We start from the raw sequence: 22,506 nt of genomic DNA, 5'->3' as shown, positions 1-22,506 counted from the left end.
CTCTCTCACTTTTTTTTTTTTTTTTTTTTTTTTTTTTTTTTTTTACCAAAAAAGCCAAAACTCTTGATCATGGTGCTCTTACAATGATGATGCTATTTAAACCATAATCATCGTTCTTTTATCTTTGTTATGAGCAGACGATGAAAGCAAGGTGCGCTAAAACCATGCCAATTATTTTTATCTAAGAATACACCGCTGTCTGTGTAATCCAGGTTAGATGGACTACCTCTGAGCTTTTTGTTATTAAATTGTTTCTCTCTGACTGATCCTGAGGTTGCATCATAGTCAGATTTTCATTTATTTATGTGATACTAGAAGAAAATTGAATTTTTTTTAAAGATTCAAGCACCTTTCTCGTTCTTTTCTCAAAAACTAAAGAGGTAGCTCTATAGAAAAGAATAGTATCTATCCATACGATCAACTTTTTCTATCAAAACCTTTTCAGGAACATTTTTTTCAATTCGTTCTCCTTGTTTTTTTCCTTTATTGTTCAATTATTTTTTAATTATAAATCATCGAATAGAGCCTGCCTTATAATCAAGTCCCTTGTTTAATATTCAATTAGTTGATCCATCCAATCTTTAAAGTGAACGTCTCTTGGATAAAAAGGTGTTTATTTACACTCCGAACAAAATCAAATCTAAATTTAATTTTCTCTGCTTAAAATAACGTATCAAAATAGCATCATCAAGAAATATCACAGGACCCAAGTTTACTTGTTTACGTAATACATCATCCTAGAATAAACAAAGAAATAAAGCAGTAAAAAGGATGGCTTCTAGATTTCATCAGGTGACTTTTTTTTTTCCCTCAAATAAAAAATCAATTATGCTTTCCAAACAAGTTTACGCCATTGGGACATACAAACATTCAACTGTGAAACTTTATTATCATTCACGGTCATTCTTTTAGGAATCTGGATTTTCTTCATTTAAAGTTCAGCAAACTTTTCTATTTTTTCCCTCTCTTTTTCATCTCTTCTCCTTTTTTTTTTTTTTTTTTTTTTTTTTTAAAAAAAAAAAAAAGAAAGAAAGAATAGCAAGCCCTTTTTTTTTTTTTTTTTCTTACTTTCTTTTTCGTTTTGGCACTTCAATCCCATACAATATTGTCCGGATCTTTATCCGAACTGGACAGACGTAAACGTAGAAAGACAACAAAGAGTATTTTGATGGCATCGAATTATAATAATGTAGCATCCTCTATCATAAATAATAAAAGAAGATTTAATACACTGGATATAATACATGATAAAGATCATTACATGTTTAAATTATTATTGGATAAAGAAGGAAACACAGGTAGATTTCACTTATTTTTATTTTACCCCATTTTCTAATCAATAAAATAGCCGCATTATGTTATTTACCAACAAGATGTCAAAATATAATTGAATTCTATCATACTGTAAATAATAATAATAATAATAATAACCATCATTAACTTTATTCTTTTTAGGAAATACCGTTCATGTACAGACACCAAGGAATAGGTGATTTATTATTATCTCGAGCATTTCAATGGGCAAAGAGCACAGAAAAGATAGTTATACCAACTTGTCCATTTGTTCGTAAATATTTAAAATTAAAATTGGAAAAAGAATCTCTTGTATAAAATATTGCTTAATAAATAATGTTTAATATGTTACACGCATTGTACTATTATCGGAGTTTAAATGTATATAATTGGATATGTTTGTGTGTGTGAGAATCAGACCTGAATTCTTTTTTTTTTTTTTTTTCTTTTTTATTTATAAAAATGAGCACAATAGATTCAAAATTTATTCAAATACAGAATTATGTAATTTATAGAAAAACAATTGGGGCTGGTTCGATGGGAAAAGTAAAATTGGCAGAGTGTATAACAGACAGTGAAAAAAAAAAGGTAACTGGAATGATACGATGACTTGTATTAACAATAAAAAGTATGCTGTAAAGATTATGCCTAAAATAGATTTAAATACAGTCAAAGTCAATCAGGCTGAGCAAGATCCAAAGGACACACCACAAGAACGTGAACAGAGAACGATTCGAGAGATGGCGATTATGAGACTGTTGAGACATCCACATATCTGTCAACTCAAAGAATATGTGGCTGAACAAGATAAATATTACATGTTTTTAGAATATGTCGATGGTGGACAACTACTGGATTATATCATTCAACATGGTCGACTGAAAGAAAGACAGGCGAGGAAATTTGCTCGTCAGATACTGAGTGCATTAGATTACTGTCATCGAAATTCAATTGTTCATCGAGGCAAGTGACAGTTGATGACAAAGAGTACTTATCCCAATTGGTATCTTAGACTTGAAGATAGAAAATATCTTATTGACGAAATCAGAACAAATCAAGATTATCGATTTCGGTCTATCCAATCTCTATTCACCCACACAACAGCTCGACACCTTCTGTGGCTCACTTTATTTTGCTGCACCCGAACTGTTGAGAGCAAAAGAATACACAGGACCTGAAGTAGACGTGTGGAGTTTTGGTATCGTCATTTATGTGCTCGTGTGTGGTAAAGTGCCATTTGATGATACAAATTTACCTGCATTGCATGAAAAAATCAAACGAGGACAGGTCGATCATTATCCAGATCATCTTGGAAAAGGTACAAGGGAAATCAAGTAAGAAAGGTTCACTGATTCAATAGATTGCCTGGATCTCTTGTCAAAGATATTTGTCGTGAACCCAAGCGAACGCATCACACTTTCAGCCATTCGATCTCATCCTTGGATGAACAAAGGATTCGATGAACCCGTTCAGAACTATCTGCCTCACCGACAACCTCTTGTCGCCATCGATCCATCCATCGTCCAGGGCATGCAAGGCTTTGGCTTGGGTTCATCGATCGAGATTCAGACCCGACTTGAAAAGATCATTTCTTCAAAAGAATATCAAGCAGCAGCAGCACAGATTGATGAAAACTACCAAAAGAGGCTTTCCACCAACGAGATCATGGCCAGTCGACCCCGATGGCGACGTCGGCTGTCCTCGAGCAGTCGGATCAAACATCAAGAGAAGGATGACTTTTGGTTCTTGCCGGCCATGTATGATCCCCTGGTCTCGATTTACTATCTTGTGAAGGAACGCAGAGAGGCTGAAGAACGTAAACAGCAACTGCTCAACATGCCTCCCCATGTTGGCCTGACGCGATCGGCCAGTGCTCTGACACAACGCAAGATGGCCCCTCCGCTCATCCGAAGACGTACGTTGGATGCTTCCAAACAGCCAATTGCCCAGAAACCTCCTCAGTCCTCTCCCTCTCCATCCATCCGTTCTGACAAACCGCAGGAGAGCAGCAGGCCGAGACCGTCTTGGAAACGCATCTCCCACCGTCATTTTCCCTCCCCTTCCCCCTCCTCCTCCTCCTCCTCCCCCGTGCCTACACCCAATCCATCCGAAAAGGGCCTGCTCGACTACCTGCACCGTGGTCAGCTCTTTCGGTTGACGACCGCCCAGATGATCCATCAGCTCCTCACCCTGTTGCCTCTGCTGGCCATCGAAGTCGAAAAGAACTCGAAAACCCGGATTTGGTGCAGGACATCCTACTGGGCTCGTCATCTGGACGCGCCGAATGAAGAACGATCCAGTGTGCCTCTCCGGTTCGGTATCTCGGTCTATACCGTGCTCTGGTCAAGTCAAAAGACTGGATTCAAGTTGGTTCAAGAGGATGAGGTCTCTGTAGCGAGTTTTTATGCAAAGGAAGTATTGAGGAATTTATATTCTGCTCTAGTCAATAAAATCCTGGTTCAATCATAGCCATCCTGTTTTCATCCAATCATAGCTTCTGTCATCCCCTTCCCCTTTTCTTTGTTTCTAAAAGGATGAATGATCTACCTGTCCATCCGATTTGTTTACCCTATTCATGTTGGTAACTTGCGTTGGTGATAGCATGTTGTAGCCAAAAGGGCCTAGCAAGGGTCCTTTGTGAGGTGAAACAGAAAAGAGAGAGGAACGCTAGAGAATGAAAAGGTACAAAAAAAGCCAGGATGTCTAGACATTCCAGACAATCTAAAAATTCCTACAAACAGTCAGATGAGGTCAGGGGCTCTGTGGTGCAGCTAAAGGCTTGCAGTGAAAATCAAAGTGTGAGAGGGGTAAGCACGGCTTGGGTAGGAAAAATAAAGAGGTGACCTTTGAGTGTGTCATTATTCTGATTTGAATGATATTTGTTGCAAAAAAAAAAAAAAAAAAATAGAACCAAAGAATAAGAATGCTTGGAAGCGATTCTGACGTTTACTCAATCCTGTCTGTTTGTATTAAAGTGTTAGGCTTGTGTAATTTCCCAGCCAACTCGACATTGACATATTTTAGCAGGTGGGACAAGAACGAGAGTTTAAACGAAATGCATCTATAGTTTTCTAGCAAAGTCTTTGTTACGATAGTAGTCAAGAAGATGGAAAAATCTGCAGCGATACAAAAATACCCTTGAACATTTTGAAAAGCTCAAAAAGAACAAAACTCGGTCAATAGCCTTCTTTCTATCTTAAGACCAAAATCCCTTGCAGATGATGTTGACTTGTAAAAAAAATCTTTAGGGTGCATTCAACACTACAGCCTCAAAAGACAAGACAACCAAAATACGAAGATGACCATCGTATTTTTACAAAGGATCGTTGACTAACCCTTATCACACTGAGTGTACAAGCAGCTCTGGTATCGCATCCTATGATGCTTTAAAGAAGAAAAATAAAGTAAAAGCAAAAACTTTAAAAGAAAAGCGATCATGCTGATGACTCCAGAAGCAATTCGAATCCGTGCTTTTACTCGCTATGGACACTAAAATAACAAAGTTCAAAGACGACAAAGGAAACACTTTAGTTATCTGCATAAAAAACATAACATGGAAGGACGCAAATAAAGATGCAAGCTATACAACAGTAGATTGATTCCTAAAGGTCATTAATTTCGTAGTAATCCAAAGTGTGCATCCAGAGCAAATGCATTCCTGCTGAAAAGGAAATCAAGAAGACTTTTCGCACACATGTGTTTAATAATCAAAATGGATCTCAGTATTTTATTGCATGTGATGATGAGAATGTCTCGAGTCAAGGTCATGGTGCTGAACCTGATGATGAACCTATGAAACAAGCGTGACAGCAACTAGATCACGCCTCATCTATCGGTCGATCAAAATAAGGCTCAATGTCGTTCCAAACGAACCAATTCTCCAAAATAGCATTAAACAAAAACAGACATTTCACCGCAAACGTTGTTCTGTCTGTAAAAGAAAGAAGTCTGACTGATCATCATAAAGATGCTCATGTATGGGCCAATGATGAAGAACTTGCTCGACAATTCCTAATCTAAAGGAGCATAGCTCTTTCCTTTGATAAATTTGCTAAACAGGTCTGTGATTCCAGTCTGCGTCAAAACGGTTTCCAGTAAAACATCGAGCACAGCAACGTCAAAAGAGCCAAGGTACACAGTTGAGATCGATCATTGCAAATGCAGGGAGATATGCAGCTGGAGCAAAGAGAGGTGTGTACCAGAGCCAGATGCTTTCATCAATGGTATCCATACTCACTCTCTATTAGACAATGGGTTTCTTGATGGATCCCTTTCTCTCAATTTGATACAAAAGAATGGGTTCATACGATGACCGTGCGGGTGTTTGTAGATTAAAAAAGACAGAAAGGGACATGGATGTAAATTGAGATATTCTTGTTACCATTAAGAAGCATCATTTTTCCTTCAATGCTCTTCCAATTTATAGTCTCCATGATCCAGCCCTCAACAAGACGAGCACTTCATTGATATTCTCAATAAGATGCGTAATCATGAGTTTGATGAATCTGTGGTGTCATTTATAAACAAAAGAAGTGTTCACAAGTCTCAGCTTTCTCTTTCCTGCTTACGACTTTATACGACAAGACAAAGGGCTGCAGTAGCTACCGAAAAGAGCCACGCAGAGTTTCCTGGTGAAGGCCAAGGATTTCAGGTATATGACACACATGTAGATAACGAGCGTACTGCAAAAACTGCATTGAGAGAAATGAGTCTCCTTGAATGTCTCCTTATCAAGCCAAGCATGCCAGTAATGCTTATCCATAACCTTCATGTTACGAAAGGGTGATTCAATGGGCACTATTGATCTGATTGAATATATGGAAGAAGAGAATATATGTCTAAAGAAACGGCTGCCAAATGAAAATGACGCAATTTATTGGATTCAGCGTATCAGTCGTCAAGTTCCTGGCACTAGGCATACAAGAACGCAATTTCCAATCGTCCCTGTTTTCGCCATTACGATTCATAAAGCTCAAAGCGCAATAATCGACTGTGTAGGAATCCATTTAGATAATATGCTTTCGCATGGCCAAATTTATGTTGCTATGTCATGTGTTAGAAAACTCGAGGCCTTGCGTTTTCTTAGTACTGAAACGCCTCTCAACGTCAAAAGAAAGTTGGGTGTCGACATAGACGCTGTTGAAATAATAAGAAAGGAAAAACGTATTTAAGCGCTTTTGTTAAATAAAAATTAATGGTTGAAAAAAGTTTTATGTATCGTTTCGAAGGAAAACAAATTTATGTAACAAATGGTAATATTGCCCTCCGAAAAGAACTGCATCCGCGACAGAAAATTCAAATGGCAATTTTTGATCATTAAAAAATCATTAAAAGCAAATCAGCACTTGAGCTGTTGCAGGGCTTTAAAAGTGGAACGATTTTTTTTTAGTAAGAACATTATAAAATCAAAGCAATTTGGATATAACGTTAATAGAATAATAGTTATATTCATACCTTTAATAGTTGAGAAGGTAATAAACTATTTTGCTTGGTCTTCTTGATAAGCTAAATAGTACAATCTTTTCAAGGTACAATGGTGTTTCTAAAAGCCCAATAAACAAGGAACCATGTCTTGATGGCTTTATTTTCTATAATAATGCTCATTGATTTGTTTAAAAGCTATTTTTGGAGCAAGTATAACCTAATCATTTACTTTTCTTTTTGTTTATGCATGTTTTATACAAAAAGTATACTGTAGGCGATATAAATGCAGTAGCCAAAAAAAAGGTTGATCAGAACAGTAGAGCAGGTTATTGTGTTTTCATTGTCTGATAGCGACAAACAATGAAAAGTATGCAATTATAAGCATAAATAGAGGGATGCCGATGAGAATACTCTGAGGATAAAGAACTATCGTTAAAATAGCAAATAAAATCGAACTCAAATACATGAACATGATGGTTGATAACAGAAAGTGATAAATTATAAAGTAAATTATCTCATCTACCTCAAAAAGTAAGTTGTTTCATCTAAAATTATATAAACATTATTGTAGTATATTTCTTTCTTATAATATATTCCTTTTGTTCAACTTAAAAGTAATGTAATAACATGCGATATTTATTATTTTTACTACTCAATAAATAAAAAGTTCACAGAAGCAGCTATTTAAACTTGAGTACTTGTTGATTGTTGTCCGTTGAACAGGAGCTTGTTGACTGTGTTTCCAGTGATAGAAGTGATAGATCTAGATGTTGCCAAGCTTGAAATCTGCTTATAAATAGTAGAGGGAGAAGAAACAGCGGATTGAGCAACCAAAAGAGCAGCAACGCCAGCAGCATGAGGGGAGGCCATCGATGTACCGGACATGGATGTTGTGGATGTTTTAGAATCTATATAGGCGCTGAGAACGTTGTCACCAGGAGCAAGGATCTGAACACAGCTTCCGTAACTGCTGAAGGAAGTCATTCTATCATTCTTGTCCGTAGCAGCAACAGTAAAGACGTTCTTGTTATTAGCCGGTGATACATCACAAGCATCAACGTTACCCCAGTTACCAGCTGAAACGAATACAGGAATTCCAGAGGCTACAACTGCATCAATGGCTTCATCGAGGGCAGAAAGAGTAGAAGAGGGAATACCGGCAGTCTTCATACTCAGAGACATGTTGACAATAGAACGACCTTTTTTGGCATTGCTTACAACCCATTGGAGCCCAGACAAGATGCTTGAGGTTGCACCATAGCCAGTGTCATCAAGAACTTGGACAGCAACAAGGTTGGCCTTTTTGGCAACACCATAAGTAGTGCCACCAATAATACCGCCAACATGAGTACCGTGGCCAGTACCATAACGAGGGACACCAGTATAAGCGGACCATCCCCATTGGGCACGGCCATTAAAGTCAGTATGGTCAACACGCATACCATCATCAACGACGTAAACATAGGCACCAGATCTAATAAAAAGAGTTTAGTTAGATCAATCAAAAAATGTACCTCTTATACCTTACCCTGCATTAGAATCGTAAATGTATGGTTGAGCCAAATTACGTTTGTGCTCAGAGATACGGACCAAGTTCCATTGAGCATTCTTTTGTTTTGTGTAGCTAGTTGCAGCTCTCTCGAATAAGGTCTTGTTGCTAGATTCGACATGCTCGCTGTCTGCTTTATCAAGATCAAAATTGTCAGGGTCAAAGTTTCCATTACGTTCAGCGCGCTTTGCAGACCTTGATCGAGCATAGAATCTCTTTCTGTTCTTAGGAGTAGGTAAGTCAAAGTGAATGTCTTGATCAGGAATAATTCTCAAGATATTCTCGCTGAATTCCTTAGCAATGTCTTGCACTATACTGATGTTCTCAAACTTAACAGTAAGGCCCTTGAACGAATTTCCAATGCTGTAGGTATCATAAATGTGAACCTGGTCCTCTTCGGTATCACGTCGAACGATCTTATTTTTCTTGACAGCCAAGTTTTTGTGACCCATAGATTGACCGACAATATCAGTTGCACCATTAAGGAAATCAGGAACAACTGAGAAAAAAATATCAATAAGTACCAGTAAAGAGTTTTTTTTTTTTTAATATACATACATTTTTTGATGTTAGTCTCAGGGCGAAGATGAATAATATAATTGCCATTGCCTTTGACAGTACTAAAGTCTTCAAGAATGTTGTCAGTGAGACCAGCTGCAGTAACAACACTAATACAAGAGACTGCAAAGAATATAAATGTCTTGGGAAGCATTTTTTAAAAAGGAAAGGTTGTTGTATACAAGAGGATAGTCGTTTCAGATAAAAAGGAAGGGGTAAGCAATTGATTTGATTGCTTGATATTGTTATTTGAAGATGAAGGTAATGACTCGCTTCTTTTATATACTTTTCACGCTTACTCATTCTTTTTAGTAGTATAGTATTCAATGGATCATTAAAATTGCTTTATTAATTTTTACTTTCTTCAAATGGTATTAAGTATCCTAAAAGAGACATTATGGACTAATATAGCTTCTTATTTAATCTTTTCTAATTTTCTTTTGTTTCCTTATTTTCTAGGCAATTTAATTCACTGTGCAACGCCTGTGGGATTTTTTGTCGATCGCTTCTCAAGTTGATCGCTGGCCATTAAAAATGGATAAAAAATTGACATCGCAGTTACACCAATTAATCATAGTAAAAACGGCCGCTAAAGTCTCCATTCAATGAATACTCTTTTACATCATACATGTATTTCATAGACAGTTTATAATGAAAAAAAAATATTGTTTTTTCTATCGATAGCTAATTTATTTCAATTATAAGAAAAGCAATGATTCATGTCAAGATAAAAGTGGCTTAAGCATATTGAGCATGATTTACGAAAATGCAAGATAATCAACTCATGTGTGAAATAATAGGGGTAGTGTTACATTCAAAAATCTCGGGCTGCATCCAAGTCACACCTTCATGCAATGAATAAAAGAGTTTCTATTGTCGCAAGCGGACATATATGAGTGAAGCAGCTTTGTGCTTCACTTTAGTAATTAAATGCAAAATGTTCTGATTCAATTATGGTTGTACATTGGACATGTGGATGATCAAATTCTGGATTTCCAGTTGTATTTAATTTATTAATGTTAGATTTTCGGACATTTTTTGTAAATGGTATTTTCATTAAAGTGCCACACAGAGTCGTGCACTCTTTTAACAATTTATAAGAAAAAAAAAATGGAAAAGAAAATACATCTAACATGAAATGAGATTAGAGTCTCTGATGTGGATTGATTGTATGGCGACTGTTATTTCTTGGTTAATTTTGCGCATAAAACGAGTAGCGCTTGCAACTACTTCTTGTTGTCAGTATGGTTGATCACCAAAGACAAACTTCTAATGAAAATTTCAAAGGGACAGGATAGTATAGACGACTATACCAAGAAACTTCAGCGAGAGTGAAGGGATAATTGAGGGATCAGACAATATAGGACTAACAATGGTGGCAAAATGAAATGTTGAGGGGTCAATTAAAATCTTTTGGCGATTGTTTGCTGTAACTCTTTGCAGAGAGGGCAAGACTAGGTGAAATGTCCTTCTGCAACAATAGCACTACAATAAATATAAGATGGATCAAACAATTTCCAGGGCATAATGCTACGCAGAAGATCTTTGCATGGAAGCTTATGATGGTATAAACGCCAGAGAAAAGGACGGACACGGTGAAAAAGAGTTGTGCCACCAGTCTTGATAGTTAAAGTGAACGTATAAATCGGGAAAAGAAAAAGTTTTTGAAAGCAGAGAGGTACAGGATCATTTAGTATTTAAGGAAATGATAGGAATATCCTCAGACAAAGGTTTGGCTTTCGAGCTAAATTTGCATGCCCTATTTTTTTAACTTTTTTTTTTTTTTTTTTGATTGCGCACCCTAATTTTGCTTTTACTTTTGCTTTATTCATTTTTAACTAGAAAATAATTTTAAATTTGCGTTAAAAGTAAATAAATTGGCTAGATCTCCACTTCTAAATTGGCTCTTAAAGCATTAAGGAGGTTATTATGTTCCAAATATTGTTCCATTGACCCTTTTTCACTCTTGATTCCAAAGGGTTTTTAGTCTCACTTTACTTTACTACATATTGAACTAGTCCAGGAGAACAGATGTGATAAACATCCCGCAATCAAATGAACTCTGTAAATAAATAATCTTTAAAATTTAAATAAATTGGCTTTGTGCGATGGTAGGTTATCTTTTAGTTAAAGGGTTTAATGCTAGGATTAGTGAAGAGAAACAGTCTGGTTAAGCTGCTAACTAAAAAAGAATAAAAAAATAAAAAAAAACCAAAAGAGGTGAAATCGTTTTATGTTTTTATTATTCTTTGCATCAAAACAAAAGACATGACACAAATAAAACAAGAGTATAAGATATTGACTGACCTTTCTTTATTATAATACTAAGTTATGCTTATATTGAATGGGCATGTAAATAACCCCACTATAGTTTGTTGAGGTAATACAAGAGACTATGAGTACAAATAGAATTGGTCCTTTCACTTTAACAGAGCTTAGAAAATCAAGCGTCTTGCTAAGTAATATAGTAAGACTACAACTAAAGATAATATAATTGCATAAATATGCTTGTGGTTATACAATTTGTCTTATGGTACGATGTGATGACAAGATCTATTAAACCAATAATTCTAATATTTCTTGAATGTTAATAATACTACATGAAGGTGTAGCGACTATTCAAACTTGTAAAGTACTTATAAGCATGATATGATGGATATTGTTGTAGCTTAGGTACATCATTCATCATTATAGTGGACCAAACTGGACTAGTCTCAGCATTATTATTATAAGTAGACATAATAATTGATAAATTATACTATAAGCCATATATCTCCAACACCAGCATCGTTAAAGCATAAAAAATCCGATGATGGATTATATCATAAAGAGTATTTAATTTTTTGCATATATAATACTAATTTGCCTTAGCAATAAGATTTTTCATGATCACTTCTATGATCCAATGTATTTAGTTGCATTGAGACTATGTATGTCAAAATGAAATAGTGTTTTTCTTTAATAGTAACCTTATCAATCTAATCGAATGAATTAAAAATAATCTTGACAATAACCCGATTAGTGCCTTGATGGTTTCTGTTGTCTCTATTATTAGACTTCAGTCTTTCTGTACCTATTCAATAACCGAGTTTAATCAAATTCAATACTCATCCATGAACAAAATGCAAATGCAGTCGTAAACAATGGTTCCATGCAGGCCTATTTATAAATGCAGTATTAAGAGCTTAGAACAGCGATTTACAATATAACTATACAAGGTATGATGACAATGTTTCCAATCTAGAATGAAACATCAAGAAAGAACTGATTGATTTAACTTAGTTATTTTACAAAATAATATAAATATTCCATCTAAATCCTCATTAAAAAAAAGGAATAACTTTATCTTGGATAATATTTAAGAGTAAAAAGTTTCTCAAAGTAATTCTCGTTTTAGTGTTTTTTCCCCCTGTTCATACATTACATGCTAATTGAATCGTATACTCTGCCGCACGTGGCTTTGAATGTGTTTCAATTTTACATTTTGAAACAAAGAAACGTCGATGACCACTGTTACCTAAATGAATATATAATTCATAGAGGGGCAAGTTTTCCTTTCAGTGAGTAGCATTTATAAAAAGAAAGAGAGGCAATTGCAAGTCTTTAAAGCTTTGATGAGGCGTTTATGCATATTAGTGTAAAAACTAAAAAAAAGCGATCACCTTTCGATTTTTAAAGAGAACAATGCCTGTTATTTATTTAATAAATAAAAAGCAGGAGGGCAGATGATTGAGGGATAAAAATGAGCAACCGGTTCTATTGATTGTTTGTCAGTTTAGATGGACGCTAGTCCCCATTTAGTATTTCTATTAGAATAAATATATCTTGTACCGTCATGTTATTTGAAAATATAATGAAGGAAATTCCCTGTAAAAATTAAATACATTACTAAAGGGTCAACATATTGCTGAATACAAAAGTTAAAGCACTTTAAATGAAAATTTAATTTATTTATTTCTACGTTTTTCGAAGGCTTTTTGCTTACTTTCATGGACATTTAAAAAATGACCTTTATGAAATTCAGTGTTTTTTTATTCCTTCTATTTAAGAAATAAAAGATAATAGATAGAAAACAGTTTATGTTTTGTTGATCATAAAATGGTTTACCTCTTTTTATGGTAAAAAACTATAGTGAAAAAGAAGATTATGCAACCATTTGATTATGTTACACGAGATCAATTGACATGCATCTAGAAAAACCTTAGAGACTTGATCTGCTTTTTTGTCCTGTTGATGTTTTTTGAATAAAGTATTCTATTATCTATTAAATTCATCATCTTCTCCTTAATTGCGAGCTACGTTCTGGAAAATAATATCGGCCTTTAGCAGAATATTAATTGCACTTCTTTTAAAGCAATTGACAATTGGGCTGATAAAGCAAGCATATTTACTTTTTTTGTGTGTATGTACTTGAAATTTTTCTTTTTTTTTAGATACTTAATGATTTATTATGCATTACGTTGTCGGTATTTATCAAATTTGGGCTCAGAAAAAAAGGTAAAGAGTTTTGACTGATTATGTCTAGTCATCTTTTTATTTTCTACATTGGGTAAGAAGATGCAAAATATCATTAGACAATTGATCGAAATTACATTTTCCCACATACTTTAAAATTAAAATTACAAATGATTTTTCTATATAACAGGCACCATACGATTCATAATTATTGCAAATTGAGTATCGTTACCCACCTATGAAAAAGAAGAGAAACAAATTCAGAAACTTATTTTAAGCAAGTTTGCTAACTTAAAGTTTCTATTATAAGCTTAACAGAAAAAAAAAGTATTGGAAACCTATATTTATTATTTCAATTAATCATGCATGCTAAACCTAACAACAGATCAAAAAAGGAAATCAAGAATTCATAACAATTTTAGCTGTTGTTTGCATCCATATTAATTGTTTGCCCTTTTACAATGTTATTTCTGTTTCATTTTAAATACCATTAGTAGCTTTATATATTATATGCAATAAAATCACGACTATTCAACACCAAACTCAATGTTATTAATTCATCATATGGTAATTTGGCTATTGCCTTGCGTCTTTTAGGTGAAATATCAATGATTCTTCCAAGTCTGTTAGTTAACTTTTATACATTATACGTGAAGTGATAAGTACAATTTTACTGCTGTCATGCCCTTTTCGAGGCAAAAGTAGGCTCTTTCAGATACCAAAATGTCCCAAGAGGTATGGTGGCCTATCAGTCCACTCTTTTTTGAAATATGATTCTACAAAAAAAGGTAATTCATAAATGTTCTTAACAGCTTTATGTTTTCTTCGTTAGGGTACTTTGGAAAATTGGGATCATTATTCTTTAGCTGACATTCAATACATCACGATTTGTTTGACAGGTGTGCGGAGACTTGTCGTTCACATTCATTTCGTTTTATTTCTGAGACTTTTCGAAACTCACAAATCACCTTTTTTTTTTTTTTTTTTTTTTTTTTTTTTTTTGCCCCTTCCGACCGGGTAGGTACGGATCTCGATGTTGAAAGTAGAAACAAACTGGGTATTCGGGAAACATAGTAGTCTATTCATATCACCTATCTTTCTGATTTCATTTTTGTCGGGGATTTGGCACCTTTGATCCTCTACAAAAAATAGTATTACCCTATAAAAAGTGCCTACTTTAGCTTACTGCTATACTATATGCATAGCCCAAAAACCATCTTAAAATTCGTATGTTTCGATATAAGAATTGAATGTTTGCGATAATCGTTTACAGATCCATAATGTCGTCATCTTATTTGTCACTTGAAAAATACAACACTAAAATCAGTGATCAACATTTTGAGAGAACAAATCAAGGCTTAGGGATTTTATTAGCTTTTATTGCATACATTCAATGTCTTCATTCGTATCTACACCCATTACCATGAATACATCAAGATTATAACGTCAACCTATCCCATAATATAAAATTTTGCCTAAAGAATATTATCAAGGCTTTACATTAATGCTGACGGCACTTTTGGAAGCTTTTTGGTGTTAGAACTAGTCTTTGTGATAAGGATAATAATTTTGTAATAAACCATCAGCAGACATAGTACTATATACTGTTCAATTTTGTTCAAACATATCTATCAAGTTAACACTCATTAGAATTTATTTTTTTAAGAGCCAATGCTACCTTTCTCACTAATGAAGATTTGATTAGGAGTCAATCATTTCCTATTGGTGAATATAAGGTACATGGAACAAGTGCAGTAGACCATTGGCAGGTTGTGTTTGGGTTAGGTTATTGCAATCATTGTTTTGAACTTTATTAGTAGCTTTGAAATTCGCGCTTAGCATATCTTTGTCTTTTGTCGGTATATTGTAGTCATCATTCAATGCTTTTCTTCATTCGCCAATTTGAATGCGTTTACGACGCAAACAAAACCTTGATAATCATAAATATGGAGTATTTATTTGAATACCCTTGCATCTCTCGATTGACGATACTAACATTTTTTTTTTCTTTTTTTTTTGATATTATATGTATCTCGCTATTGATTCCTAGTTTCGAATATAACTAGGATAGGATTTATATATAAAAGCTGATCAACTACGATGTTTAATATTTTGCATTATGTGTTACTTTAATAACAAAACTAGCCATGTATACTTTTCTAATAATGTCGTTTCAATTGTCACTAGTATTTTGGATTTATTTTATAATATCAACATCATAACAAGCACCAAACAAGAGATGGAAACCGGTAATGAAGAGAGAAAATAGAGGTTTGTTTACAGACAATTGAGAATAGTTTGACAAAGAAAAGAGGCATGTGGCTTCCTTACTATTTATATGACATGTACTTCATACTAATTAAGCGAAGCCAAAATATACATTACATATAACAGGTAACGCGTAATTAAGAAAACTTTTATATATACATGACAAAAACATCGTTTGAACAATGTAGGGTTGCTTCCGGGAAGACTGGCTTTCAGGCTACTGTTGATGAATGTTTAAAACATGTATTCAGTTGAATTGAAGCTTTAGTTAATGAAGTGAACATCATTGAAGTAGTAATTTAATGACTGTTTTATGACTATAAAGAGAATACAAATTAATTGCGCCAATAAAACATTTAATTTAATAAAATATCAAGTTGCATAATGAGCCTTGTATGCTGTTGTAATGAGCATAAATTTATAATATACTTCATCAGACTGAAAACTACGCTTAATAATACCATGGGATTTCTGTATGCATTGTATATCATAGAACGAAATTTTTCACAGCAGTTTCAGTCATCAAACTTCATCTTTTAGCAGAACTTTTTGTTTGGCTGGTCTTGACAAACTCGATACAATTGATATGTTGTACAATTAGAAAAGGTTATACGTAAACAAATCATAATTTGTTGAATAACAAGGTCAAAACATGATTCCAAAGAATCGAGACAGCCATGCACGTAACACAGTTCAAGTGGTTTGTTTTGTACCATTTGGTATTCAATAAACATGATGGTTGCACATGTTTTTAAGTTCGTTTTTAAATAGAGCATGACTCCTCTCCCTCTCTCTCTTTCATCTTTGTTCTATCTATACAACCGAGTATTTCTTGGTCATCTTTCTTTTTGCCAAAAGCATTCATAAGTAAAAGAAACGTATTCAAATGACACATTTAAGGTTCATACAATTCTTTTCTCCCCCTTTTTCTATAAAAAGAATGGAAGAATGCAAGTGCGACTAACAGCACAGCTGCTTTTTTTTTGTAGTGATTTTTCATATCTTCGTAAGCCTTGCCAGATTTTTACTTAAATGCATTAACAAATAGATTGCATCAGAAAGAGTCGCTTTAGAGATATACACATTTGCTTTCCTTGTATCAAGAGTATGGTCCAATGACCGGTTTAGATGCTTGCATCCTAAAAAAATCATGAGTGGCGAATTAAGAGGTGTTGCGACAATAGTGTATTTTGTGGCGGTGCTCATGCAGACATCCTGGGGTATGCAAAAAGAGCGCGATCTTTACTACCGTTGACCTAATGTATCACAATAGATGTTATATCGACATGGATAAAGTATACAGAAACTTTTATCGAAGTGCCAGGCACAGGTATTTTTATGTCCAAACCATTCACTTTATGGTCTTTACAGCATCAGCAAATAGCAAAGGTACATAATTTCAAAGCATTTTCCCAATTGAAGTAAGTAATCACTTTACGTTAGTCTATTGACTATGTAGAGTGCGTCACTTTGTCGATGCAAACGGGCCTTCTCTTCTTAATGCAATGCTTTTGGTATTATCTATCAAGAACTGTAGCCAAGAAAACATTCATGAGCTCATTGGAATTTAGGTTTTACATAATTTGGTACGTTTGGTGTATAAAGTGAATGACAATTCATATGAAGAGCTTGTACTAGGGCCTTTGCAAGTATGGCAGTGTTTCCTATTTTACAATGGTATTACAGACATGATGCCACAAAGAGAGAAGCGATCCCTCAGTTGACTTACAGCACAGAAGGTGAATTGCGCATCCTAATCTTCTCTTGATCCCTCACTCTCCTTTTTTTTTTTTTTTTTTTTTTTTTTTTTTTTTTTTTTACAAAAAAAAAGTATTGATTGCAGCCACATTAGGTGTTCGAACACATATGCGATTCAAAAGACTTGTAAAATTGACACGCAGTGTGAAAGATGGACCGGAATACGTTTTAGAAAAAATCATCTACTTTAAAGACATGAACTTCTTACAGACAATCACTCTTTATGTCTTTTCTATCAGTTTAGGTATCCTCTGTGTGGATGGACTGACAGAAACAAAGGTGATCAATTCAAACAAATTTGCTTCTGATCTCTTGATCAGTAACTTGGATGCTTGCTCTATTATCTTGTGGATTATTGGAGTAAGATTCGATCGCTCTCTACCTAACAACATATTCTAATTCTGCTTCTATAGATCTCTATCTTTCAGCCTCGCCGCTCAATCACTGAAGTTGAAGAAAGCATTATAACCGAAAGCCAAAGAACCTATGGAGGCGCTGCAAGTAATACGATAAACAGGTTTGATGATCGGCAAGCAAGCTCACAGTCAATTCAATGTATCACAAATTTCACAGAAAACTGCAGCCACTGTCAATTCGTCCATGGTCAATTCTCAAGATGCATGTCTCCGATTGAGGTAGAGCTTCCTGTTACGGGTGAAGAGATAGATGTATACCTAAACATGATTGACTTAAAGAGCAAACGTTACAACATGAAGCCTACAGTTTCAGCACCTTTTGGTGCATTACCACCACTTCCAAAGGGTTACCCAAATTATACCAAGAGTAACTGGAATGCATGCGCTCATAGGCTTGACCCAATTATAGAGAAAGACAGCAGGGAATGTCTGTGACCAATTCAAAGCAATCACGCTCTCTTTTTAATAGAAATGCAAACCAAAAAGTGTGTCAATTTTTTATTAATAAAGATTGCATAAGGGCGCAGCAAGATATCATCTAACTGGCTTATCTCAATGCCAACGTCTCTAATATGGGGGATATCCATTGTTTGAATGCTGTGAAGGATAAGCTACATGATGAGGTGGATAAGGTTGACCGTTTGAATTCGGCGGGTAATAGCTTCCTTGATGGGCTGCAAATGGCGTGCCCAGTGAATCGACCTGTTGAGGGGCATAGCTCCCACTGTGAGAGGGTTTAGGATATCCGTGGAATTGGTTATTGGAGGGTGGATAAGGTGGATAATGACCTGTCGTTTGTGGTGGGTAACTATTTCTATTGTTTGTTGGATACGATGGATAACCACCATGGCCGTTAGTAGAAGGTGGATAGCCTAACGATAAGACAAGTTATTTCATTTCATAAATCATAACCTTTTCTTTTTCTTCCTTACCATAGCCAGGACGCTGAGGTGGGATCGAATTAGATCCAGCGGCTGGGTTGTAGGGTGAGGATAAAAGAGGAGCATGTGTAGTGCTCCCGGCTAAATGGCCATTTGCACTGGGCGTGGATATAGGTCGCGAACTAGGTCTGTTGAGATGATGGGCGGATGGTTGTGGACCAGCGTAGGAAACAGGTCTATCTACAGGACGCCCAGTAGAGACACTTTGTACGGGTACTGTAGAAATCGTGTGTGGAGGTACGACAGGAGGATAAGCATTAGGATAGGATGATGGATAAGTGGAGGTATATTGACCAGGATAATGCGCTGGTGGCTGTGATTCAATTGGTACAGGTGGCAGAGGCCTTGGTCTGACTGGCTGTGCTGAAGAAGGAAGGTAAGGGTAAGGCTGTGGGGTAGCTGCAGATGACACAGGAGGAGCATGACCAACCGGCTTTTTAGGCCGAGTTCCGTATCGAGTGGGTTGTCTTTTAGGTGGAGGTGCCTAAAAAAAAGTGTGACGTTGAGCTATGCATTCCTTTTTACGTATCTCGATCGAGTTTTCCTTACAGCAGAATAAAACGTCATCTCTAAATAGATTTCACCCGCTTTACGTCCTTTGTATTGCAAAGGAAACCAATCTAAATTTTAATGCTATTTAATACGTACGTGTAAAATGGTCCAAATAATCTGTCATTTACCATCATGTTCTCCTTCCTCTAATACTTTAGTCAAATCCAACTCAAGCTCTGAAATCAAATCCTTCCTCTTTGCATCCTCATCATATACTTGGACCACCATACTCTTCTTTTTTTCGGGTACTGGCATATTTACCTTTATAGGATTGAGTGATTCTGATAAAGCATTAAAGGCTTATTATGTACCTGATCATCCCAAAGAGGATGCTGTCCACCTCTATAATCAGTCCTTGTCTGTCGTGTATTTTCACCTAATCGAAATATAACAAACGGGTCTTGCTTGCCTGCAACCTAAAATAAAATTGAGTTTAAATACACCTGAAGGTACAAAGACAACAGTGTTTTATGCACCTCACGATTAGGTAAATCACGCTATTCACATTAAGCAAGTCAAAAGGTTAGTTGGCTATTATGTAGTTAATCAGAAGGGGAGGATTACATACTGCTTTATAAGCAACAATGGCTAATTCACCAATTAACCTTGGCATTGACATTTTAGAAAGAAAAGAAAGAACTATTTTTTAAATTACTTTTGCTGAGGCTATTTTTAATAGTCTCGCTGAGATTGATTGGGTAGATCCTTTTTTGTCATTTGTTATTATTTTCTGTGTGCAATTGAATGAACCGACTTGATAGAGCATTCAATATCCATGCGAGTATCTTGTCAATCGACTATTTCATATGAACTGTTTTGAAGACAGAATAAACTTAAAGAATCAAGTTTGTCACATTTGCTTCATTTTTTTATTTCGATCTATTAATACTAGTTAATTTAATGTGATTCGCATTTAGTTGTACACGGCTCATTAGATATACAGTCATAATCTATAATAAAACACCTGCACTTTCCGTCTTCATTGTTTTCCAATAGAAATTTAGATCCAAGATTGAAATTTCCTTTTTTGATCTGATTCCCATCACTTTACCCACCCAGCTTTTAAAGCAGTAGCCAGTTAAGGCCAAGCTTTATGTGTGAACATCAAAGAGGGGTTAGCAATTTGTAATGAGCTACACTCAAAATTTGTCTTTTATAAACAGCCTCTAACAGTAAAGATTGTGGATGATAAACAAAACTTAAAACCCAGATAAGGGGCTGCTATCATTAAAAGGATGAAGTCAATTAGAATAACAATAAAAATAAAATGCAATATGACGATAGCAATCAGGATAATATAAATAACCTAGCAAAGTTGAAATGGCGTAAAAACTGAATGTCTTTAAGCCTCTCTGTGCAATAAGTGCTAAAACGTTTAGACTTGAAGTGAACATTCTACAAAGTTTTAACTATTTCCAACGCCATATTGTTTGAGCAGGTGAAGAAAATACAAATAGTAAGATAATACTCAAGTGAATGCTTCATCAAGTAAGTGCAAACAAGATATTTTAATACAGGATTGCCCATCTTGATATTTTTAAAGCAGGGCCGCATTCCTTCCAACAAAACGTTTTTTTTTTTTTCTGAGGAATCTTTTCACTCTTCCTTTAAATACGGATCAAATTGTTCAAATAAATGAATCTCCCTTTTTAAAGAAAAAATGAATACAAGAATTATAATAAAATTAAAATTATACATGCACATACACCAAAAATCAATCCCGGTCAATACAACAAGTATAAAAGAAAAGTAGACAGGTTTCATATAAAATAGTAATGTTCTTTGTATGGCAGAAGTATCACTGTTGTTATGCACAAAAAGAGATGGATTATGAGGCGTTATCTAATCATACATCAATACTTTTTGGATATTCATTTCCCTTTTCAAGGTTGTTTACAATACTGAGAAGAAAATGTAGTAATCATTCCACATTGACAGTATAAGACAAGCAAAAAAACAAAAAAAAAGGCTAGTGGCATTATAGAATCGCGAAAAAGTAATACAATGAATTGATAATGAGGACAATAATTGCTAGCCACACGAAGGTTTTCAAGTGATCCGGGTCTTTTGGATTGATCTTTTGAGTCTTTCAGAGTACTTTACAAATGATTGTATCAAGTCTTGACTCAAGTCATCCATCTATTGTTTATTGAAGATTAAGTCCACCTTTTTTTTCAAATCCATAATGTGTGTACGGATTCTTTATTTAAAGCTTTTTGGGTTATTTCTTGAAAGAAAATTAAAGGCCGATTCATGATATCAAAGACATTCTGTTGATTTGAATCTAAACATTTTTTCATGTAAAATGATACTGGTATGACTCAGACATGTTTATACACATGCCAAAGACGACTAAACTACCGATGGCAAAAAAATATTTAACGTAGTGTACAACAATGAAGGAACAGAGAGAGTACAGACTGTTTGGAGAATACGGGAAAAAGGAGATGAAAAGATGTGAACGATACCTACCAGCTCAAATTCAAAGTCATCCAGTCTGAGCAAGAGCAAAAGGAAAGCACACAGCACCGACAGGATCGCTCACAGACATTTCTAAACCAGCAGTCAGGTATAGGCTCAAAAGGAATGATTGCTGTTTTTGGGCACAGTAAAAAAAAAAAAAAATTAGGAGGAAGGACGATGAGAGAAAAATGAGACATTATTGGCCAAAGATACTCGCCCTAAAATGGGAAGAGTTCAGATTCTTGATGTACCTTGACTAGTAGTGTATCGATTGTTTAACAAAGAGTAAATGATGTCTTGCTATTTTTGCATAAAAAAAGTCCATGCTTTTTTTTTTATTGCTAAACCAGGGAGCACTGTGGGAAGAAAACTGAAAAATAGTTTGGAATTTAAACCTTCATTAGTTTATGTAACCTATTGATTTGTATAACATTTAATTGTTTCGTCTAGAGTGAACATTTCAGTTTAATTTCTAAGGATTAAACAATATTTGGTTTAAATCCATCTTTTTACAACATATTTATTTGTTTACAATATTCTTTTGGATTAAGAAATGTGATTTGCCAAAGTGTTTTAATAAGCATCAAGGTTGAATTCTTTTTTAATAAAATTTAGCTTACATTTTAAACTTGAAGCAATAGCTTTGTAGCTTTTCTTGATCCCCCTTTGTCATGATAGCTATCCAATTAATGATATACACTATTTTAAGGAATAAATGTCGCGTTTATTTGTCGCTTTTTTGTATATTTTGTATTGTAAAAATACGACTTTACTTTCTGGAAATGGAGGACAAAAACTTCGTTAAAAAGGATACAATCAGCACTTTATT

The 22,506-nt window shown here is 34.9% G+C and overlaps 4 protein-coding genes across 4 annotated transcripts; 2 read left to right on the top strand and 2 right to left on the bottom strand.

Annotated features, from left to right (window-relative positions):
• Positions 1-1,755: 1,755 nt before the first annotated feature.
• Positions 1,756-3,762, top strand: RO3G_05985 (uncharacterized protein; the record flags this gene model as incomplete). Its single annotated transcript, XM_067660575.1, has 4 exons — positions 1,756-1,797; positions 1,935-2,202; positions 2,342-2,611; positions 2,654-3,762. The coding sequence occupies 4 exons, from the start codon at positions 1,756-1,758 to the stop codon at positions 3,760-3,762; spliced, it is 1,689 nt and encodes a 562-aa protein (XP_067516676.1).
• A 3,639-nt stretch (positions 3,763-7,401) lies between these two features.
• On the bottom strand, positions 7,402-8,978 carry RO3G_05984 (uncharacterized protein; the record flags this gene model as incomplete). Its single annotated transcript, XM_067660574.1, has 3 exons — positions 7,402-8,191; positions 8,246-8,765; positions 8,825-8,978. The coding sequence occupies 3 exons, from the start codon at positions 8,976-8,978 to the stop codon at positions 7,402-7,404; spliced, it is 1,464 nt and encodes a 487-aa protein (XP_067516675.1).
• Positions 8,979-17,413: 8,435 nt separating this feature from the next.
• RO3G_05983 (uncharacterized protein) lies at positions 17,414-18,156 on the top strand (the record flags this gene model as incomplete). Its single annotated transcript, XM_067660573.1, has 2 exons — positions 17,414-17,665; positions 17,719-18,156. 2 exons carry the CDS (start codon positions 17,414-17,416, stop codon positions 18,154-18,156), a joined length of 690 nt encoding a protein of 229 aa, XP_067516674.1.
• Positions 18,157-18,609: 453 nt separating this feature from the next.
• On the bottom strand, positions 18,610-19,833 carry RO3G_05982 (uncharacterized protein; the record flags this gene model as incomplete). Its single annotated transcript, XM_067660572.1, has 5 exons — positions 18,610-19,146; positions 19,212-19,282; positions 19,343-19,475; positions 19,526-19,630; positions 19,783-19,833. The coding sequence occupies 5 exons, from the start codon at positions 19,831-19,833 to the stop codon at positions 18,610-18,612; spliced, it is 897 nt and encodes a 298-aa protein (XP_067516673.1).
• Between the last annotated feature and the right edge of the window lie 2,673 nt (positions 19,834-22,506).

Source organism: Rhizopus delemar, genomic scaffold, assembly GCF_000149305.1.
Source record: "Rhizopus delemar RA 99-880 supercont3.4 genomic scaffold, whole genome shotgun sequence".
Taxonomy (NCBI): domain Eukaryota; kingdom Fungi; phylum Mucoromycota; class Mucoromycetes; order Mucorales; family Rhizopodaceae; genus Rhizopus; species Rhizopus delemar.
The sequence above is the reverse complement of the archived record's forward strand: the minus strand, read 5'-3'. Positions and strand labels throughout refer to the sequence as shown.